Source organism: Aplidium turbinatum, chromosome 2, assembly GCF_918807975.1.
Source record: "Aplidium turbinatum chromosome 2, kaAplTurb1.1, whole genome shotgun sequence".
NCBI lineage: Eukaryota > Metazoa > Chordata > Ascidiacea > Aplousobranchia > Polyclinidae > Aplidium > Aplidium turbinatum.
This window is the reverse complement of record NC_137473.1, coordinates 18,872,823-18,890,133: the sequence shown is the minus strand read 5'-3', so window position 1 is coordinate 18,890,133 and position 17,311 is coordinate 18,872,823. Positions and strand designations below refer to the sequence as shown.

General features: G+C 37.1%; 1 protein-coding gene across 1 annotated transcript in view; it reads right to left on the bottom strand.

The window, feature by feature from the left end:
- Positions 1-6,371: 6,371 nt before the first annotated feature.
- Positions 6,372-17,311, bottom strand: part of LOC145765046 (cytochrome P450 3A31-like) — a 45,041-nt gene continuing 34,101 nt past the window's right edge. Inside the window, exons 11-15 of the mRNA XM_082576784.1 lie at positions 15,409-15,569; positions 11,260-11,348; positions 9,678-9,815; positions 7,888-8,044; positions 6,372-7,415 (exon numbers count right to left, since the gene is read on the bottom strand). Coding sequence (XP_082432910.1) covers positions 7,338-7,415; positions 7,888-8,044; positions 9,678-9,815; positions 11,260-11,348; positions 15,409-15,569 — 623 coding nt within the window. The 3' untranslated portion in view covers positions 6,372-7,337. The remainder of the gene's footprint in view (positions 7,416-7,887; positions 8,045-9,677; positions 9,816-11,259; positions 11,349-15,408; positions 15,570-17,311) is intronic.

Genomic DNA, 17,311 nt, shown 5'->3' with positions numbered 1-17,311 from the left:
AGGTTTGTATGGTAACACCTAATATAATCTCGATGTTGGCTTTATCCGCCTTATTGGTTTATTTAATGTTATGCTTTTGTATGGAAAAGCTTAATATAAACTAAATGTTGGCTTTGACCACACTATAATTTTATGATTTTGAATAGTAAAGCCTAATATAAGATTATTGGCTAGTAAATTGCCTTTTCAGATTTTTTACTTTGACGTTTAGTGTGAGTACAGTACCCTGAAATAAATAAATTGTGGATTACTTTGCTCGTAGTAGATATAATAGAAGCATTAACATACAGTATAATTGAACCAAGTCGTTATGTTGATGCCTCCTTGATTTTCCAAGGAAATTTTTGCTACTTGCTGTGATATGTTGGTTTTAAATCACAGTCATAACATTTCAGGAAGATAATTAATCAAATTTATTTGTCGACCGGATAATGGTGTTATTAAAATAACCAAACTTTTAGTTAGGCCTGTAGGTGGAACCGCAAGGCGTCGTTACCGTTTTAGTTATTCCATGGATGGTTTCTGCACGTTTTGTGAAGTTTTCCTTTTGCCGCTCCTTGTGCTATGATGTCGATTACTGTAAATTCTGTTGCCGCTTTACTGTCGTGTTGTTTGCATTAGTCGTATATAAATAAACGTTAGGTAAAAATAATTGCAGTTTTGCAACTGCATGTGTATACTGTCTCCAAGTGATTTTACGCTTTTATTCAGAATACGGAAATTTTTAAGAAAAATGATATGTTTGATAACAATAAGTCGTACCAGAAAAGAACTCTTGGCTGCAAAGAAGGCACGATCATGTTACCATGTCATTCATACCCTACTACATTGGCTACACAGCATCTGGTTTGGTTGATTAGAAATGACCAAACACACTGGGTAGCGTACTCCCAGGCCTCTGCTTTAAAATCTTAATAAACTTATGCAAGCTAAGCTATTTAGTGTAGGCTACCACAAAGTCAACTAAGCCATCAGTTCACCAGTACCGGTAGGCTACGGAAAGTCAAACTGTTCGGCGAGACGTAGCCTAAATGATACGGCATTTAATGAAAAGCTAGTGTGCTCGGACAAACATTTTTAAGCTGCATAATTAAGCTTACCTAGTGGAGCCTAGTGCTTAACAACATTTCAACCCAATCTACTTTATCGAATGCTTTTAAATCCGCTTCACGCAACTCTAAGAGATGTAAGATGTGAAGTAGCTTGGGCTACTCTGCTGAAATTTTGCCCTTCGCGTGACAATTTCCTGTTACTTGATTGGATAGACGAATATGTTAGGTTTTTCTAACTTTGGGCGAACGTTTAAATAAATTTTTCTAAAAAGTAGATTTTTACGCTTTCTTTACTGCTTTCCCAAGATGACACAATAGGTTTTAACATCCTCACATGTTGAAAAACAAAGAAAATTTGATTTCGAAGGTTTTAGTCAGACTTAATTTTCAATAACAGTCTGATTTTGCGTTTTTCAACTTACTTTTTCTCATTTGCTACTGCTTCCCCAATTCAACAAAAAAGTTTTATGTCATTAGGAAACCGCAAAAAGTAAAAACATCTCGAAAAATGTCAGTCAAGCACTACCAGTAGCTGTAATCAAAATCTACAAAATGTGACAAATCAGGCCACATCTCCAGGTGGCCATGGGTGACCTAAGATCTGTCTGCAGACTCATTCATCAACGTCTATCGACGTTTTTGCGGGATAAGAGTACAACCGAAGAAGTATACTCAGATAACGGCACTAATTTTGAAGATGCAGAAAGAGAGTTGAAACGCGCACTTCAGGACTTGAATTGGACAAAATCGAAAGATATTTTTTCATAAAGAAATCAAATGGGACTTTAACCCACCTACTGCTAGCCATTTGGGGAGAGCTTGGAAGCGCATGGTGCGGACGATTCGACGCGTTTATAAAGTCTTGCTAACAAAGGGTCATTCCTTAACCGATGACGCATTCAACACATTTATGATAGGCTACTGTAGAAGTTGAACAAATCCTTAATTCGAGGCCTCTAACACCAGTTAGCTTCGAACCAGGTGAGTACGAGCCGATCACCCGCAACCATCTCTTACCGCTCCACGCAAACACCAGCATGCCAATCGGCCTGTTCGATGCAAAGTATCCCTATCAACGCCGAAGATGGTGACAAGAGCAACACCTGATAAACTTGTATTGGAAGCGTTGGGTACGCGAATACCTACCCACTATTCAGTGTTGTACGCGTCAATGAAATATATTAACAGCGTCAGCGCAAATTGCCTGAAAACTTTACGGCGTAAGGTACTGCGTCAGCTTTTAAAGAAATTGACGGCGTTAGCGTCAGCGATAATTTCTAACTTAGTGCTATTTTAGCCAGGGTCTCACAAAACAGAAATATTTCAACCAAGTCTAGGCTAACAATAGCTATAAATAAAGAGCAGGTTTTATGTTTTGAGACTGTATTATAATTAGCTGCTTTAGCATATTAGTTATTTCTTTGTAGAAACACAAGCATTTCTAAACGTTTGTCTGACAATCTGCTGCGTTTGGGACACATAATGTCCTTTCCAAACAAAAACATGCGTCCCACAGCAGCGCTGAATGGTATTGGTGTGTTGTATTTCAAAAACAAATCTTGAAAACGTTTATTCGGAAAGGTAGCCTATCACTGTTCTAAGCGTGCTGTGATGGCTTAGCATTATATAAATCTTATCTTAACGAGGTCCACTGCACCAACTTCGCTCTTTTCATGGGCATAGAGCTCTTAAAATAAAGTTTCTTCAACCTCCGCGATGACATTCATTGATTTTTCGCTTTCTTTCTCTGATCCCTCGTTCTCGCATACTGCTCACGATATGAGTGATCACCATTTGGAGAACTTCTTCCGCTTGTATTCCAGGGAGCCATTCCAACCAACGTGAAAGCCGGTAATTCGGATGAGTCGCGCTGGCCAGAATACATTGTGAAACAAGATTTTCCATGAAAACGAAAAATGACGCATAGCGCATGACGCTTAAAATTGGCAAAATAGTTGACGGCGCTATCACTTCCGTCAACTAAAAAATAAACTGACGGCGCTAGCCTCAGCGCCAACAAAAAGTTGACGCCGTCAAATGACGCCGTCAAATGACGCCGTCAAATGACGCCGTCAACGTACAACACTGCCACTATTACACTAAGACAAAAGTGACCCAAAGCTCAGCGAAACCTAATTGCTGGCGACGTCGTCCTCATTGTCGACGACAACGCTCCACGCGGTTGCTGGAGAATCGGAAGGGTTACTACACCTCTGCCCGATAGACACGGGATCGTACGACAAGTCGAACTGAAAACACAATTTGGTATCCTAAGAAGACCAGTTTTAAAATTGTGCTTGATTTGTGAATTAAACAAGCAACAACAAGCGTGACGCGTTCCCACGTAATAGGACGTCGACCCCTAACGTTGGAAAAGGCGGGGCCACACGACAATGTCGCGAACGTTAGGCGTGAGCACCTGAGGGCTCGACCCAGTAAAGACCATAGATTGACTGCGCCTTTGTTTTCGCTGCTCGTCCACTTGAAGGATTCGCCTGCTGATGTACGTCAATTAATTAACAGTAAATTTAGATTAATTTAGATTTTCTGCATAACAAACAGTTAGAAACGGCAATTCACTACAAACCGTGGATAGTAGCCTTAATAAAACACATATTCAACTGCTAAATATTATGCTCGCTACTTCTCATCTGAGTTACAGCCACTTAGTTGCTGGTAAGCGATGAACTGAGAAACCATCAAAGCAAAAAACGTGGTTGCGATGTCAACCATCAAGAGAAAATTATTAACAAAACAAAAAAGGGCAAAGAGGTCGCTTTATGGATATTACTCTCTCTCCGCAGGTATCATGGCTGATACAGCCCTCGATGTACAATGATGTTCCAGTTTGATCGATCTCGTGCGTCTTGCCAAATTTTAGTAGGGTTTTTGATTTGTGGTTGAAAATTGTGCAAAAATGTGAATCTTTGAGCTCCTCTTGACCGTTTTCCTATTATTTTTCCACTTAAAGATAAATCTTCAAGTTCGCCTTTCCTTATGCTGTGACCCAAGAACTTCAGTTGCCGCATTTCTAAAGATCTCATTATCTGCTGCTCCTGGCCCATCTGTTGGAGAACTGCTCTGTTGGTTCGAAAAGCTGTCCATGGAATTTTAAGAATTCTTCGGTAAAACCACACTTCTGCAGCTTCAAGCTTTTTTCGGGTTTTTGTTGTTAGCGTCCAGGTTTCACATCCGTACATCAAAATTGACCAAACAAAGCATTTTAACAAACGAATTTTTAAAGTTTTGGAGAGCTTTCGATCTAAAGATTTTTGTCATGGTGTTGAAACTCGACTTTGATAATGCAATGCGTCGTCTAATTTCTTCTTTACAGCGGGTGCTTGGATTCAGTATTGAATAGCCCAAATACTGAATCCGAATGGATATTACATTCTCCCCCAAACGTACGATACATGCTAAGTATATTTACAAAGACTAATATTTATGAAGATAATCTATTTACGTGCATTAGATAATGGTTCGCTAACCGAAAAGTTCACACGAATTGTGTCGGTTAAAAAACTAGTTTAACCGCTAGCATTTGGATATGTTCTGCGTGTGCAATACAATTATTAAAGTCACAGCAACTGAGTGCAAAGCGTGTTGGCAGAATAATACCGATAGAAAAGATCATGAACTGTGTCAAGAAATAGAAAAAACTGTGTTTTGATTTCTCAATCAAATCTCTATGTCAATCTATTTGTCTGACTGACACCCGAAAAGAAGACCACATGTTCATATGCATCGCAAGGTCTTAAATAAACTTTTAATAATAATAATACAGTATTTAAAATTGTTACTGCATACAGGTCAGGCCTGTTGATGGAAAGCTTTCAAATTTTTTTTTCAACAGTTCCTGTCGAAATATTTTCAATACGTTTTTCTCTGTATGTTACTTTATTCATACGAATAAATTGAAAACAATGACGCTAAAATGTATTAACCTATTTATATTAGAGTAAAAACAAAGAATTGCAAAATTAATGTAAAACAAATTATGAACATTTGGTAAGATGAAATTAAGATATTTAATAGGACTGGTTTGCAAACAAAGATTGCGTGTCATGCTTGAAGTGTAGCTTAAATATACCTTATGCCAGTGGTTTTCAACCTCGGGTTCGTGACAGGACCGGATTTAGCTGATGGGAGGCCCGGGGCACTTTTAGATGGGGCCCCGGTGCAAAAAAATTTTTGCGCCTACGGTGCGAAAAACCACCTCTACAAAGTCGGGGGCCTACAAAAGTCGGGGGGCCCGGGGCACCTGAACCCTCTGCCCCCCCCTTAAATCCGGGCCTGGTTCGTGATCCCGTGGAGGTCGCAAACTGTTTTTCGGGAGTCGCAAGACCCCTGAAAATCTGGTACCCGGACATTTTGCCGAAAGGACATTTTGTCGAAAGACATTTTGCCGAAAGGACATTTTGCAGAAAGACATTTTGCTGAATGGACATTTTGCCGAAACTCCTTTTTGTGTTATATGTAGGGCAACCAAAAGTCAATAAAGTCAAAATTTTTCTGCCTTGTACAAAGTTTATAAAACGTCCATAAACAAAATTTCATGCTGACACGAAGAGAGGTTTCAAAGTTATTAAGTAAAAAAAGTCAAATTTTATGGTTAGGTCAAGATTTTCTTTTTAGCTAGTTTTTCTTCTCTCTATTGATATTTCATTAAAGCTACACAGATACTGATTTTTTGTTGCAATTTTTGTTGCTATTCTGACTTAATAATCCATTTGTTGCAATTTCTAAAGTAATAATCTTGTTTCGCCCACTGCTGACGATTGAATATTAAGTAAGCTAGACATGGAAGGCAGGTAACGTGGTCTTTGTTCTTGGTTAGGTAAATGCTCAAACCATTACACTGTAGTCTACATAGTATTGAGTTTTAGCTTCCTGATGTTCTCAAACTTGTTTTTAGCTAGAAGTATAATACTGCAGAACCCTCTCAGTAATTTCGGGATATTTAAAGACACTCCATATTTATCTTTTGCAGTTTTTCGAGTGACTTTCATTACCTGTTCGTTAGCTGTGGAGTCGTTGAGTCTTCCACATTTTTCTTTTATTTTATTAGAAAAAGAAGATATCCTTGATTTCTAATATGCTTTGTATTTCGCATGTGGGTTGCAAACGCATGAAGTTATTTGTCAAAATTAGGTCAAAATTTGTGAATTATAAAGTCAAAATTTCAAGTTTTTAGGTCAAAAAATTGGTTGCCCTAGTTATATGTATCGATATTCTCCACAGTGTGTTTTAGTCTATCGTTCACAACCTTAGTCCTTTCGGCAATTTGTCCATCGGCAAAATGTCTTTCGGCTAAATGTCTTTTCGGCAAAATGTCCGTGCACGGAAAATCTAGGGTATTTTTACTTTTTTTTTTGCAAAAACAGAATAAAAACTGTGCTTTTGCACAATCGATCAATCCTCGACCTGAAGTATGCATCGAACACGTTTCTACTTACCTCCAGACAGAAGTTCATCAGCAAACACTCTATGGCAAAAAATAAGGTAACAATTCCTAGGCTACCGCGGTATGTTGAATATCGATTTGACAGGACGGTATTGTTTCCAATGGCATTGAAAAACCTCAGCATGAAAATTCTTTCTAACAACAGTTCTAAGCATTGACAAGCTTATTGAAAAGATGCAGCACTAACTGAAAGTGATTTCAATAAATCCTTAAAAAATGGCTATAAATTTAACCGGAGCAACGTGACTTTTATTCAACCTATTTTCTATAATCTAACCAAGCTAATAGGCGTTTTTGATTTGAAAAGTTTACATTAGATTAGCAACAGCTAAACGAGACATTAACTGGATGTGGGCATCAATCAATATATATCGCTGGTTTTATTAAATATTTTAGGGGGAATTGTTGCGAGGCTTGCTTTCAGTGGGTCGTGTTGCAAAAAATATTGAAAACCACTGGGGCTTATAACATGCATATGCACTACACCAGTTTGGCTCAAACTCCAACTGCTTTTGTATTAAAAAAGCAGGTACGCAAAACGTTAGTAAAGCAATAAAACAATCGTACGTTTCTACTTTTAGGCATACTTTTGTATTCATCAGATGAAAGTAGGAAAGTTGGAACTATTGTCATAAAGAAAAGCTCTATTCAATAGCATAACTGTAGGTTAAAGGTTTATAATTGTGAACAGAAATTAGTTTAACATCATAACTGTTTTGTTTTATGATCATTTTTACACAAATTCAATCTCACAAGATACACAAGCTTTGAGTTTTTCAATGTTTTTGCACCAATCAAAGTTTAGCCAGGCCTCCAAAAGTTTATCGTGGAATGGCTTTCAGAAACAATTTCTTCTTTGGTATCATGCCCCCTTTAAACGTGATTGGAAGTGGAGGGGACTGCAGATAAAATTAGACACATTAAAACATGACTCATTAACTGGTATCTTTTGTATGACCAGTTAGAAACATTAAGAGACAAAAAGGCATAATGGCCTTTTCCCACTGTTTGTGTAGGCAAGTGGGCCGCCGGGTGGAAAGCATGGTAGATAAGGTTTTTATTTATTCATGTGATTCTATTTTAATACTTGGCCGAGCTGAATCTTAAAATCACCGATCACCTGCCTAATTTGGCGTGGTTACAGAAAGAAAATGATCTGAGACCAAAAAACTTTCTCTTCTGCTATAAATTTAATACAATAGGTTTATAGTAACCAACTTACCTTTTCACTTAAACACTGACATAAGGCAATGCTTACAACAAACAAAATCTTTTAACTACAACAACTATTTATTATGTAAAGTTGGTTCAAAAACGCAACAAGGTGACTAAATTATTCGATCATCTCTTTTTGTTACTACGTTAACTTACCGGTGTATCTTCGCAAAGATCAAGATCAAAGTGCAAAACTATTTTGCAGATTGTCATTTTTACAACCATGTTAGCAAATCTCATTCCAATACAAATGCGAGGACCTGCTCCAAAGGGTTGGAAGATCATTGGATCAATTTTACTCATGTCTTCAAACCTGTAAAAGTGTAAATGATACGCTGCATATTTTTGTCTCAACAGTTGGTTAGCACGTGACTTCGTAAACGAAGAAGCTTCAAGATCAAGCAGCACTGGTTCGACTCTCGGGGTGTGCACTTGAACAAGGCATACGAAAGATTGCTCTCCACTCAAAGGCACCTAATGGATGGAACAATTCCCGGCAACACGACTTCAACAATAGGAAACTTCACTCTGTCAATCTCGGTGACCGGGCCGCGAAATATTTTTTCCCACGAGATTTCTGTCTCATTTACATATTTTGGTAAAAGTTTGTATTAAAACCGTGTGAATGCAACATTCTCTCGTTGGCACGGTTGGTTCAGTGGTATCATCCTCTGCCTAGTAATCGTGAGAACGAGGGTTCGACGCCCGTCGAAGTCAAACTTTTTTTTTCTTTAAATTAATTTTTGCGGTGCACAAGAGCTTTTCAAAAAAGTAGGGTTAGGGAAAGCTTATATTTTATTATCATTGCAGAATTTTATTGGCAAATAGTTATTTCGCAATCTGAATCAACCAATCTCTCAAACACTTTCGGAAAATCTTACTTTTAAAGTGACTAAAATCAATGAGAGAGAAATCTCGTGGGAAAAAAAATTTCGCGACCGGGCCTGCGTCATTAGTTCAAAGCCTCTACAAGTATGCAAAACTGGAGGGATTAAGCTCTCGAAAAAGCTTTCCCAGTCGGAAGATAAAAATTTCATCAATTAACATGTCATGCTGAAAAATTCTTTCGTATGCTGAACTATGAGACCTTTTGTATAGAATTACGGGATGACCAATTATGCTACATATCTTACAAGTGGAGGATAAAGTGCTGCCAGATATTTTCAAAATTTTTAGAAAAAATATTCCTTTGACGTTTTGAAAAGTTTTGACAATTGTTTTAAAGTTATACAAAATTGATTTTAAAGCAATTTGTAGTCATGTTGCTTTGTAATGAATATGTGAATTTTCGTACAAAACTGAAATTGAATGTAGGCTATAGCTTACCGGTTTAAAAAGTATATTACTTAGCATTTAAAGACAAAAACAACTTAAAAAACTTAAATACACCTCAGAAATGTGAAGTTTTATGTTTTAAAAGTTAAAACCTGTATTTTTTTTTCAGGTAATACGTTTTATGAAATAGAAAAGTTGATTTTTCAAGAAATATGATGGCTTGATAAGTGGATAATAGGCTAAGTTTACTTTAGGCTAATTTTAGAATAGTTGTTTACGTGCAAGTTTTGGGTTACCGCTAGTGTAAAATACAATAGTAGGGCTTCCAAAAAGTTGGAAAATATATGACAACACTTTTGCATAATGTACCTTTCGATTGTCTGGCAGTTGGCCATTCCCTACTTTTATGAATCTCTGTGACAAGATTGTAAAATACAAAGTTACGTAGAATATACCACTTGAAAATAAACAAAATATTCTGTATGATCCTATACCAGAGTCCGGATCCTCCACCTCACACATAACACGCAGAAATACAATATGAATTAATTATAGTTACAGCGCAATCGTATTCCATTTCTTTTTAACGCAGCTTCTTTTAGAGAGCATGCGAAATATACGACAACTCCTTGTTAGACATATCGAAGTTGTTAAAATGTTTTTCTTTTCACCTTTCTGGTTTATATTCCCATGGCTCATCCCAATATTCTTCATCATGATTCATGCCATACAAGGGAACATCTACTTGAGTTCCTGCTAAAATTTTTATTCCACCAATCACGATATCGTTTTCTGTATATCTCGAGTTCCTGAAGTAATCATAGAGTTTAAGTCATCATTTTTATGTTTTATAGGCAAGGTTGCCATACCGTCCTTATTTCTAAGATTTGTCCTTATTTTAAAGGGCAATATCTTGGAAAAATTAATTGTGCTTATTTCTAAGAAATGTCCTTGTTTTTGACTTGAGTCTTTATTTTGTCTTATTTTTAAAAATTATAAAAATCTTCTATATTTTTTTGGGAGTATATCAATGAGTGGTATCGATTTGAGAAGCATGTAACATTCCAACACACATCAACTGGACCCTGCTAATGCTAAGAGATCAAACAATTGAGTATAAGAATGTTAAGGGGTTAGCGAAACAAATTGATCTGCCAAGGGCGATGAAGTATGAGTTGTTCGATGAGATCTCGGCAGTCATTGCTCTGCTCAAGAAGATTCCAGATGTTGTGTTCCGTAAGGATGAGTGGATGAAGATCTGAGGACAAGTGGATGAAGATCTTTACTAGAGACAAATTTTTTCCGTTGCTCTACAAGCTGGTTAGCGTCGTCGTCTCCCTTCCTGTCAGTAATGCGTTTGTGGAGCAGGTGTTCTCTCTTGTTTCGACTCAGTGAACCAAGAAAAGGAACAGACTAATTGATATCTTTTCTACAAGTAAAGGTATGCCTAGACTTGAGCAGTCATGAGATGCAGGAAATATTTTCTACGAACAAGGATTTGCTGGAACAGATTGTTTCTGGCAAAAACTATGGCATGTGATATATCATAGCTCATATAGGCTAAGTGCAAAGATTTGCTCAAAAACGTTTGTTTCCTTTCGTATGAAATTTTTTATTTTTAGGTTGTCCTTATTTAGGGGTCCATGTCGATGGCAACTCTGTTTATAGGTGTTTTTTTTTACCAAAAGTAAGTATTCAATTGGGGGTAAAAGCACCCATCAAGAGCTCTTTGGTGGTGGTGCGATACTGATGAGCGTTGAGCGCAGCCCCATGCACAAAACACGTGTCTAACGCTGTCAATTCTTGCTACCTTCGATTGCACAGAAACACTTATCATTTTTATGTTGCTAAATGATAAGGAGTATAATGTTGCCTTATTTTCAGCTACCTTGAAACTAGGATTACAAAAACTTTAAAAAATCTCAATAGGGTGGTAAAGGAAAGAAAGTACTGCAGATTGGCAAAACCGGACCAGTGGTAAACATCAGAATAAATAATCAAAGAAGTGTTCAGGTTTCTCGCTTCAATCTCAAAAGCATGCTCGCAAAACGGGCACACCTTTCACTGTCATCAGGGTAGTTGTTTACTAAAAGACGCCATCGAAAATTTTATCGAAGGCAGACCAAGGGGAAGAAGACAAAGTTAGATTTTTGGTTTTTGAAAATCGATTAGATATGGTGAAGTGAAGAGGAAAACAGAGTATAGAATTGCGGAAGAGAGGAGAGCAGTAAGACCGAAAACTAACTAAGTTACCTTGGAACTGCCCCATACAGTCTTTGAGATTCTTTCAAGCACATATCCAAAAGTTTCATGTTGTTTATTCCTTTATACGTTAGTCTATTCTGGAAAAGTCAAAACAGGTTTAAAACAAAAATTATTATCAAAAACCAGTTGGTTACGCCAACTGGTCTATTAAAAAAATGAATATTATAAGAAACTAATCTGACTGAAATAAGGTTGTAGGTGCGTAGTTGACCTTATGATGTTGACAAACATGTCTTATATGAAACTAGGCGATAAAATCGACGAAATAGTAACGAAGGGCACAATATATAATGATTGAATAATGTACGTAGGAACATGCGATATAAACACCTGTTTATAGTTAGATAGCCAGCGAATAAATTGGCACCCCATCCAAACACTCGATGAGAAGGGCATGTGGTATCCCAGCAGGACCAATAAAAGGGCCATAAAAATTTCAACAACTGAAAGACACCATGAATAACTTAACAAACCAGACCTGACCTCATTCCGCATCGCTTGTCCCGCGGAATACGAAGGAGCGCATCCACCAATGAGAATTCAGGCTGGTGGTGATAAAAAAACTGCAACTGGAAGAAGCCAACTACTGAAGTGCAAGCAAACAACCACAAAATACAACAGTCTAGATGAACTAATAGCTCTTGCAGGTAACTACATCTTGACGTGGTCAATATTCAAGAGCACTGCATTTATCACCCTGACACTAGAATACGCTATAAAGATGTTGAAAAAAGCTGGCAGCTTGTCTGAAAAAAGCTGGAAGTTCGGCAATCAAGAACTCGGAAAGCACCACAATTGGAGGCATTGGAATACTGCTCAGTCCGAAAGCACTCAGGACCCTACACAATGTAGCATCAATAAATTCAAGAATTCAGAGTTACATTCAATGGAAACCCAGCAACAATTATTTTGAATTGCTACAGCCCAACCAATGCATCCCCAAAAATGAAACTGAAAATTTCAATGATTCAGTATGATCAGACTCAATGAATGAACAATGTGCTCATTCTAATTATGAATCAACTACACAAGCGACTCACAAAGCCGCCGAAGATATTCAACCTAAAACAAGAATAACAAGAAAGAATGGACCACGAGAAGATGAAGATATATCTGCCAAAAGAAAACAAGTGAAACAAGCATACCACACAACCAAAACAAACTCGAAACAATACAATGATGTTATGTTAAAGCGAAGAAAGAATTAATTAACAGAAGTGTAGACCTACAGGAAAAAGCAAGAAACCTATATCAAACAAAAAACTACTCTTATTCAGTGCAGCATGACAAAAACAAGGGAAACTAGCATGGTAAAGCATTATTGAAATAAGTAGCAATAAAACAAAAATTGAATAACTACAATCACAAAGATAAACTCACCCAATGGCAGGACAATTTCAGCAAACTTCTGGGCGATTAACAATTATCAAGATGACGAACCAATAACCACAACACATAGGCTACGCAACTTCCCATTAATGAAAATCTATTCATCATCAGGAAACTGCAATATGCCAATCAATCTCTTTCAAATATTAAAGCATCAGGTCTTGACCAGATGCCAACAGAAATATAGAAAAATGAAGCCCTTAATCACCAACTACTCATTGTGTGCAATAAAGTGCTCGAAAATGATTCACCACTTTTAAAGTGGACCGAGGCAGCAATCATACACTCACTAAAACAGGTGATCTTGTAGATCTAAAAACAACCGTGGTAGGCTATCAGTCTGACATCCACTGCTGCTAAAGTCTTTAATAAGATGATTCTTAATCGAATAAAACCTCACATCGAACCTATCTTGAGAAACAATTAGGAAGGTTTTCGAGAAGGGAGGTCAACTGTATGCTAAATTCTAACAATAAGAAAAAAAAATTGAAGAAATCAAGCCAGGAAACTAGATGATGTCCTCACATTTGAAGGTTTTAGAAAAGCATTTGATTCGGTTAAGAAAGAAAAGTGTTTAACATTCTAGAATCTAGAATTACATGGTGGCCCACAAAAGACGATTGGTGCAATTAAAGCATTGTATCGTACCAATATACCGAAGCAAAATTTGTTACCGAAGATGGCCAAACTATCTTTTTTTAAATCCACACTGATGTATAACAAGGGGACCACTTTAGCACCATACTCGCTCATTAGGCTGTGCTTGCTTATGCCTCGAGAAAAATCTACGCTATTGAGGTATTGATCTTAGGTATTGAGCAAAATCTATTTGGGTTTCACATTCAAACAAAATGCATTGCCAAGATATCCAGCAACATATATCACTGACACCTACTTTGCAGATAACATTGTTTTGATATCTGACACCATTGCTGATGTCGAAAAGCTTTTGCACTTAGTAGAATTTGCTGCATTAGACAATGGACTGTAAATGAATGAAACTAAATTTATGATGCTACAATCAAGACGACACCATCTATAATTTAAAAGAAATTCACATAAAAAGAAGTCATTATTTTGAATACTTAGGTTTTTGGATTGAGTCCACATGAAATGATATTAAGTCTCAAAAAGCAAAGACTTGGGCAGCTGCTAATAAATAAAATTTGATATGGAAATCAGACATTGCAAAAAAATCTAAAAACACAATTTTTTCGAGCAACAGTTGAAAGTGTCTTGACTTACGGTGCTGAAAGTTGGACTCTAACGAAAAGCATGAAAAATCGCCTCAATGACTGCTACACTATAGACTTCTAAGAAAGGCACTCAACATAAGCTGGAAGCATTACGTCACAACTAAAAACCTTTAAGGTAATCTGCCGCCTGACACTAAGACAATCGGAAGATGAAGGCTAAGCTGGCAGGTCACTGCTTTAAAAACCGACAGGAAATTAGTAATATTCTTCTTTGGGAACCAAACTGTGGCATTGAGGAAAGGGGTCTACAGATAAAAAAATTTCTTCACCAGTTAGAACAAGGTACTGAATACAAAAACATTAGTTTTGAAATTTCATTAGGGACAGAGATGTTTGGAGAAACAATGTTGATGGTGTTCGGGCACGCCCGAATGGAGGATGATGATGATTAAAATATTTGAATACGCCTACCTCGTTTCATAACATATAAGTAACCATTACATTATGCTAAAAGTGGTATATTAACTGCATATTTGAAAAGCATGCAACATAATTCTGTTCAACACAACAAAAATGTCGACTGATTTTAAGGAGGTTTTAAAGTACTTTTGTAAGAGTGAGCAAGTTACAGTAATTATTTACACATTTTAACACATGGAATATATCCCTTGCCAGAAAAACAAGCCCAATATCGATTTAAATCGGCCTTCTAAAATAATTTCTGTATCTTCAGGGAATATTAAAAAGTTTTTTAGATTGTTTAATTACTGGTTACATTTTTAATACGATTTGGGTAGAGAGTTAACTTTTTTAAACCATAAACCGATATAACTCAACAACAACACCACATTTAACAGTATAATAGCAAAAAACAATAAGCGAACGTTTTCGGCTAGTCATATCGCGTATGTCCACGCGATATTTGGCGAACAGAGTGAGAGAGCATTTGAATTTAGCTACTTTTAATAAAAACAGTGCAATTGAAGATCATATTAGAAACTGCCAATCGTGTTCAAACAATAAACCCTCATTGGAGTCCTTCGAAATTGTTCGTAAGTGTTTGTCCGAGTTCGACACCAACGTTCACGAGGCATTGATCATCAAATCTTTCAACCCAGGGCTTAACAGGCAATTACTTGCTGGCGGAGCCTCCCATCTTTCAACAGTTTTTGATTGAATTGTCACGTTTTGTGCTTCACTTATTTTTGCTTTGTTTGTGCCACTATCTCGTGTGGTGCTTTTGTCCATCTTGCGTAATCTGCTTGAGTCCTTTTCTGAACGATTAATTAATTTTACCTCTCAAATACTTGACCGGTAGCGCTGCGTAATTTTTCAGTTATCATTTTGTGTGAGCGAGTTAAAAAGTATTTCATATGTTTAGATTTGACTATATTTTTGCTGTGATACTGTGCGATTCTTTAGTCTTTCTTTAAAAAAAATATTTTTTTATAAGCTTGAAAAGGGCTGTATGACTAGCCGAAAACGTTAACTTATTGTTTATTGTTTTTAGAATGTTAAATGTAGTGTTGTTGTTGAGTTATGTCTGTTTTACATTTTCCTCCACAGAAGCTTCAACTTCCTTTCTCACTCTTTCTTGTATTTCTTTGCAAGTAGCAAGGCAATAAACAAGGAAGGTTAAAGTATTTGCTGTTGTTTCATAACCAGCGACGATCATTGTTATGGAGTTTCCAATAATCTCCGACCTTGACATTCCTAAAAGTAAATAATGGTTATCCAAAACTCAGCTTTAGACTCCCTTTTGTGTTTCATCAAATAAGTGCATTTAGGGATAGTGTGTACTGTAGTTAGGTTACTAGATTATAACGTTTGGGCTGCTATAACAAACGTAGTAGCTTAGTCTTGACGACGGGGCTGGAATACAAAGCATTGTTTGATGACTAGATCAGGGGTGTTAAAATGATTTCTTCCATGATCCACTACAGCCAAATCTGACAACATGATAAATAACACTGGTCAACAAAAAAAAAAAAATTCCTTGTTGCAAGAGATTTTTTGATCGATTCTGAATGAGTTTTAGCCACTGATTCCAAATCTTCAATCAGATTTTTTCTCCAAGCTCTAGTTTTTATGCAATACACCAGTGGATATTTTGAGGCTTGCAGCATTTGGTCTGAAATTTAAAACAAAATTCCAACTATTTAGTTACCACGGCCGTTAAACTCCATTTACAGTCAATTTACAGTTAACCTACGATTTATTCGTGAAGCAGGCCTACAAAGCTTATTTTCAAGTTCCTCTGGGAGATCAAGAGATGAAATGGGCTCCACATATTGTCTGCCATAATTGCGAAGAAATGCTTAGAGACTGGACAAAGAAAACACGTAACGGACTTCCTTTTGGTGTCCCTATGATGTGGCGTGAACCGAAGGACCACTGCACTGATTGTTATTTTTGTTTGATTAGCACCAAGAGCATTGGCAGGAAAAACAGACAAAACATTTCTTATCCAAATATTCCTTCCGCTATTCAACCTGTCCTTCACTCTGAAACGTTTCCACCTCCAGTATTTAATGGTTTTGCATCCTCCGATGATGAAGAAACAGACTCTTGAGATTTACCAAGGTAGTATGGAATGCGAGTATACTAAGGAAGCAGGTGCAGACTCAGAAGGCTCTAGTTCTGAAACCATTCAGAAATTTAACCAGTCAGAACTAAATGACTTGGTACGAGACTTGGACTTATCCAAGCAAGCTGCCGAGCTTTTAGCATCAAGGCTTAGTGAAAAACACGTATTGGACCGTTCCACAAAGGTTTCGTTTTTCAGGAAACGAGATGAAATGTTTATGTCTTTTTTTTTTCAGAGGAAAAGCAGTTAATTTACTGCAATGATATTCCAGACCTTCTGGTCCAACTAGGAGTTTCTTCATATGATTCAAGTGAATGGCGCTTATTTATAGATAGTTCCAGGCGAAGCCTGAAGTGTGCTCTTTTGCGCAATGGTAATGCATATGGACGAGTTCCAGTTGGTCATTCAACTGTCTTTAAAGAATCATATGATGATATTAAGCTAGTTATTGAATTGCTAAAATATCATTAGCACAATTGGATATTATGTGTTGACCTGAAAATGGTTGGTTTCTTACTTGGTCAGCAAAAAGGATACACAAAGTTTCCATGTTATCTTTGCATGTGGGACAGCAGAGCTGATGACAATCAAGCATTGGACCCAAAAGGATTGGCCCATACGTGAAACACTTGAAGCCGGCATGCCAAACATGTTAAACGATCCGATTGTAAGTAGAGACAAAATTGTTTCCCCTACCTCTTCACATCAAGTTAGGGTTGATGAAACAGTTTGTGAAAGCTTTAATCCTTGCTAGCGACTGCTTCCAATATATTGTTCATACATATCCCTCCATTTCATACAAAAAGATTAAAGCTGGTGTCTTCAATGGACCACAAATTCGAAGCCTTGTGCGAAACCAACAGTTCAC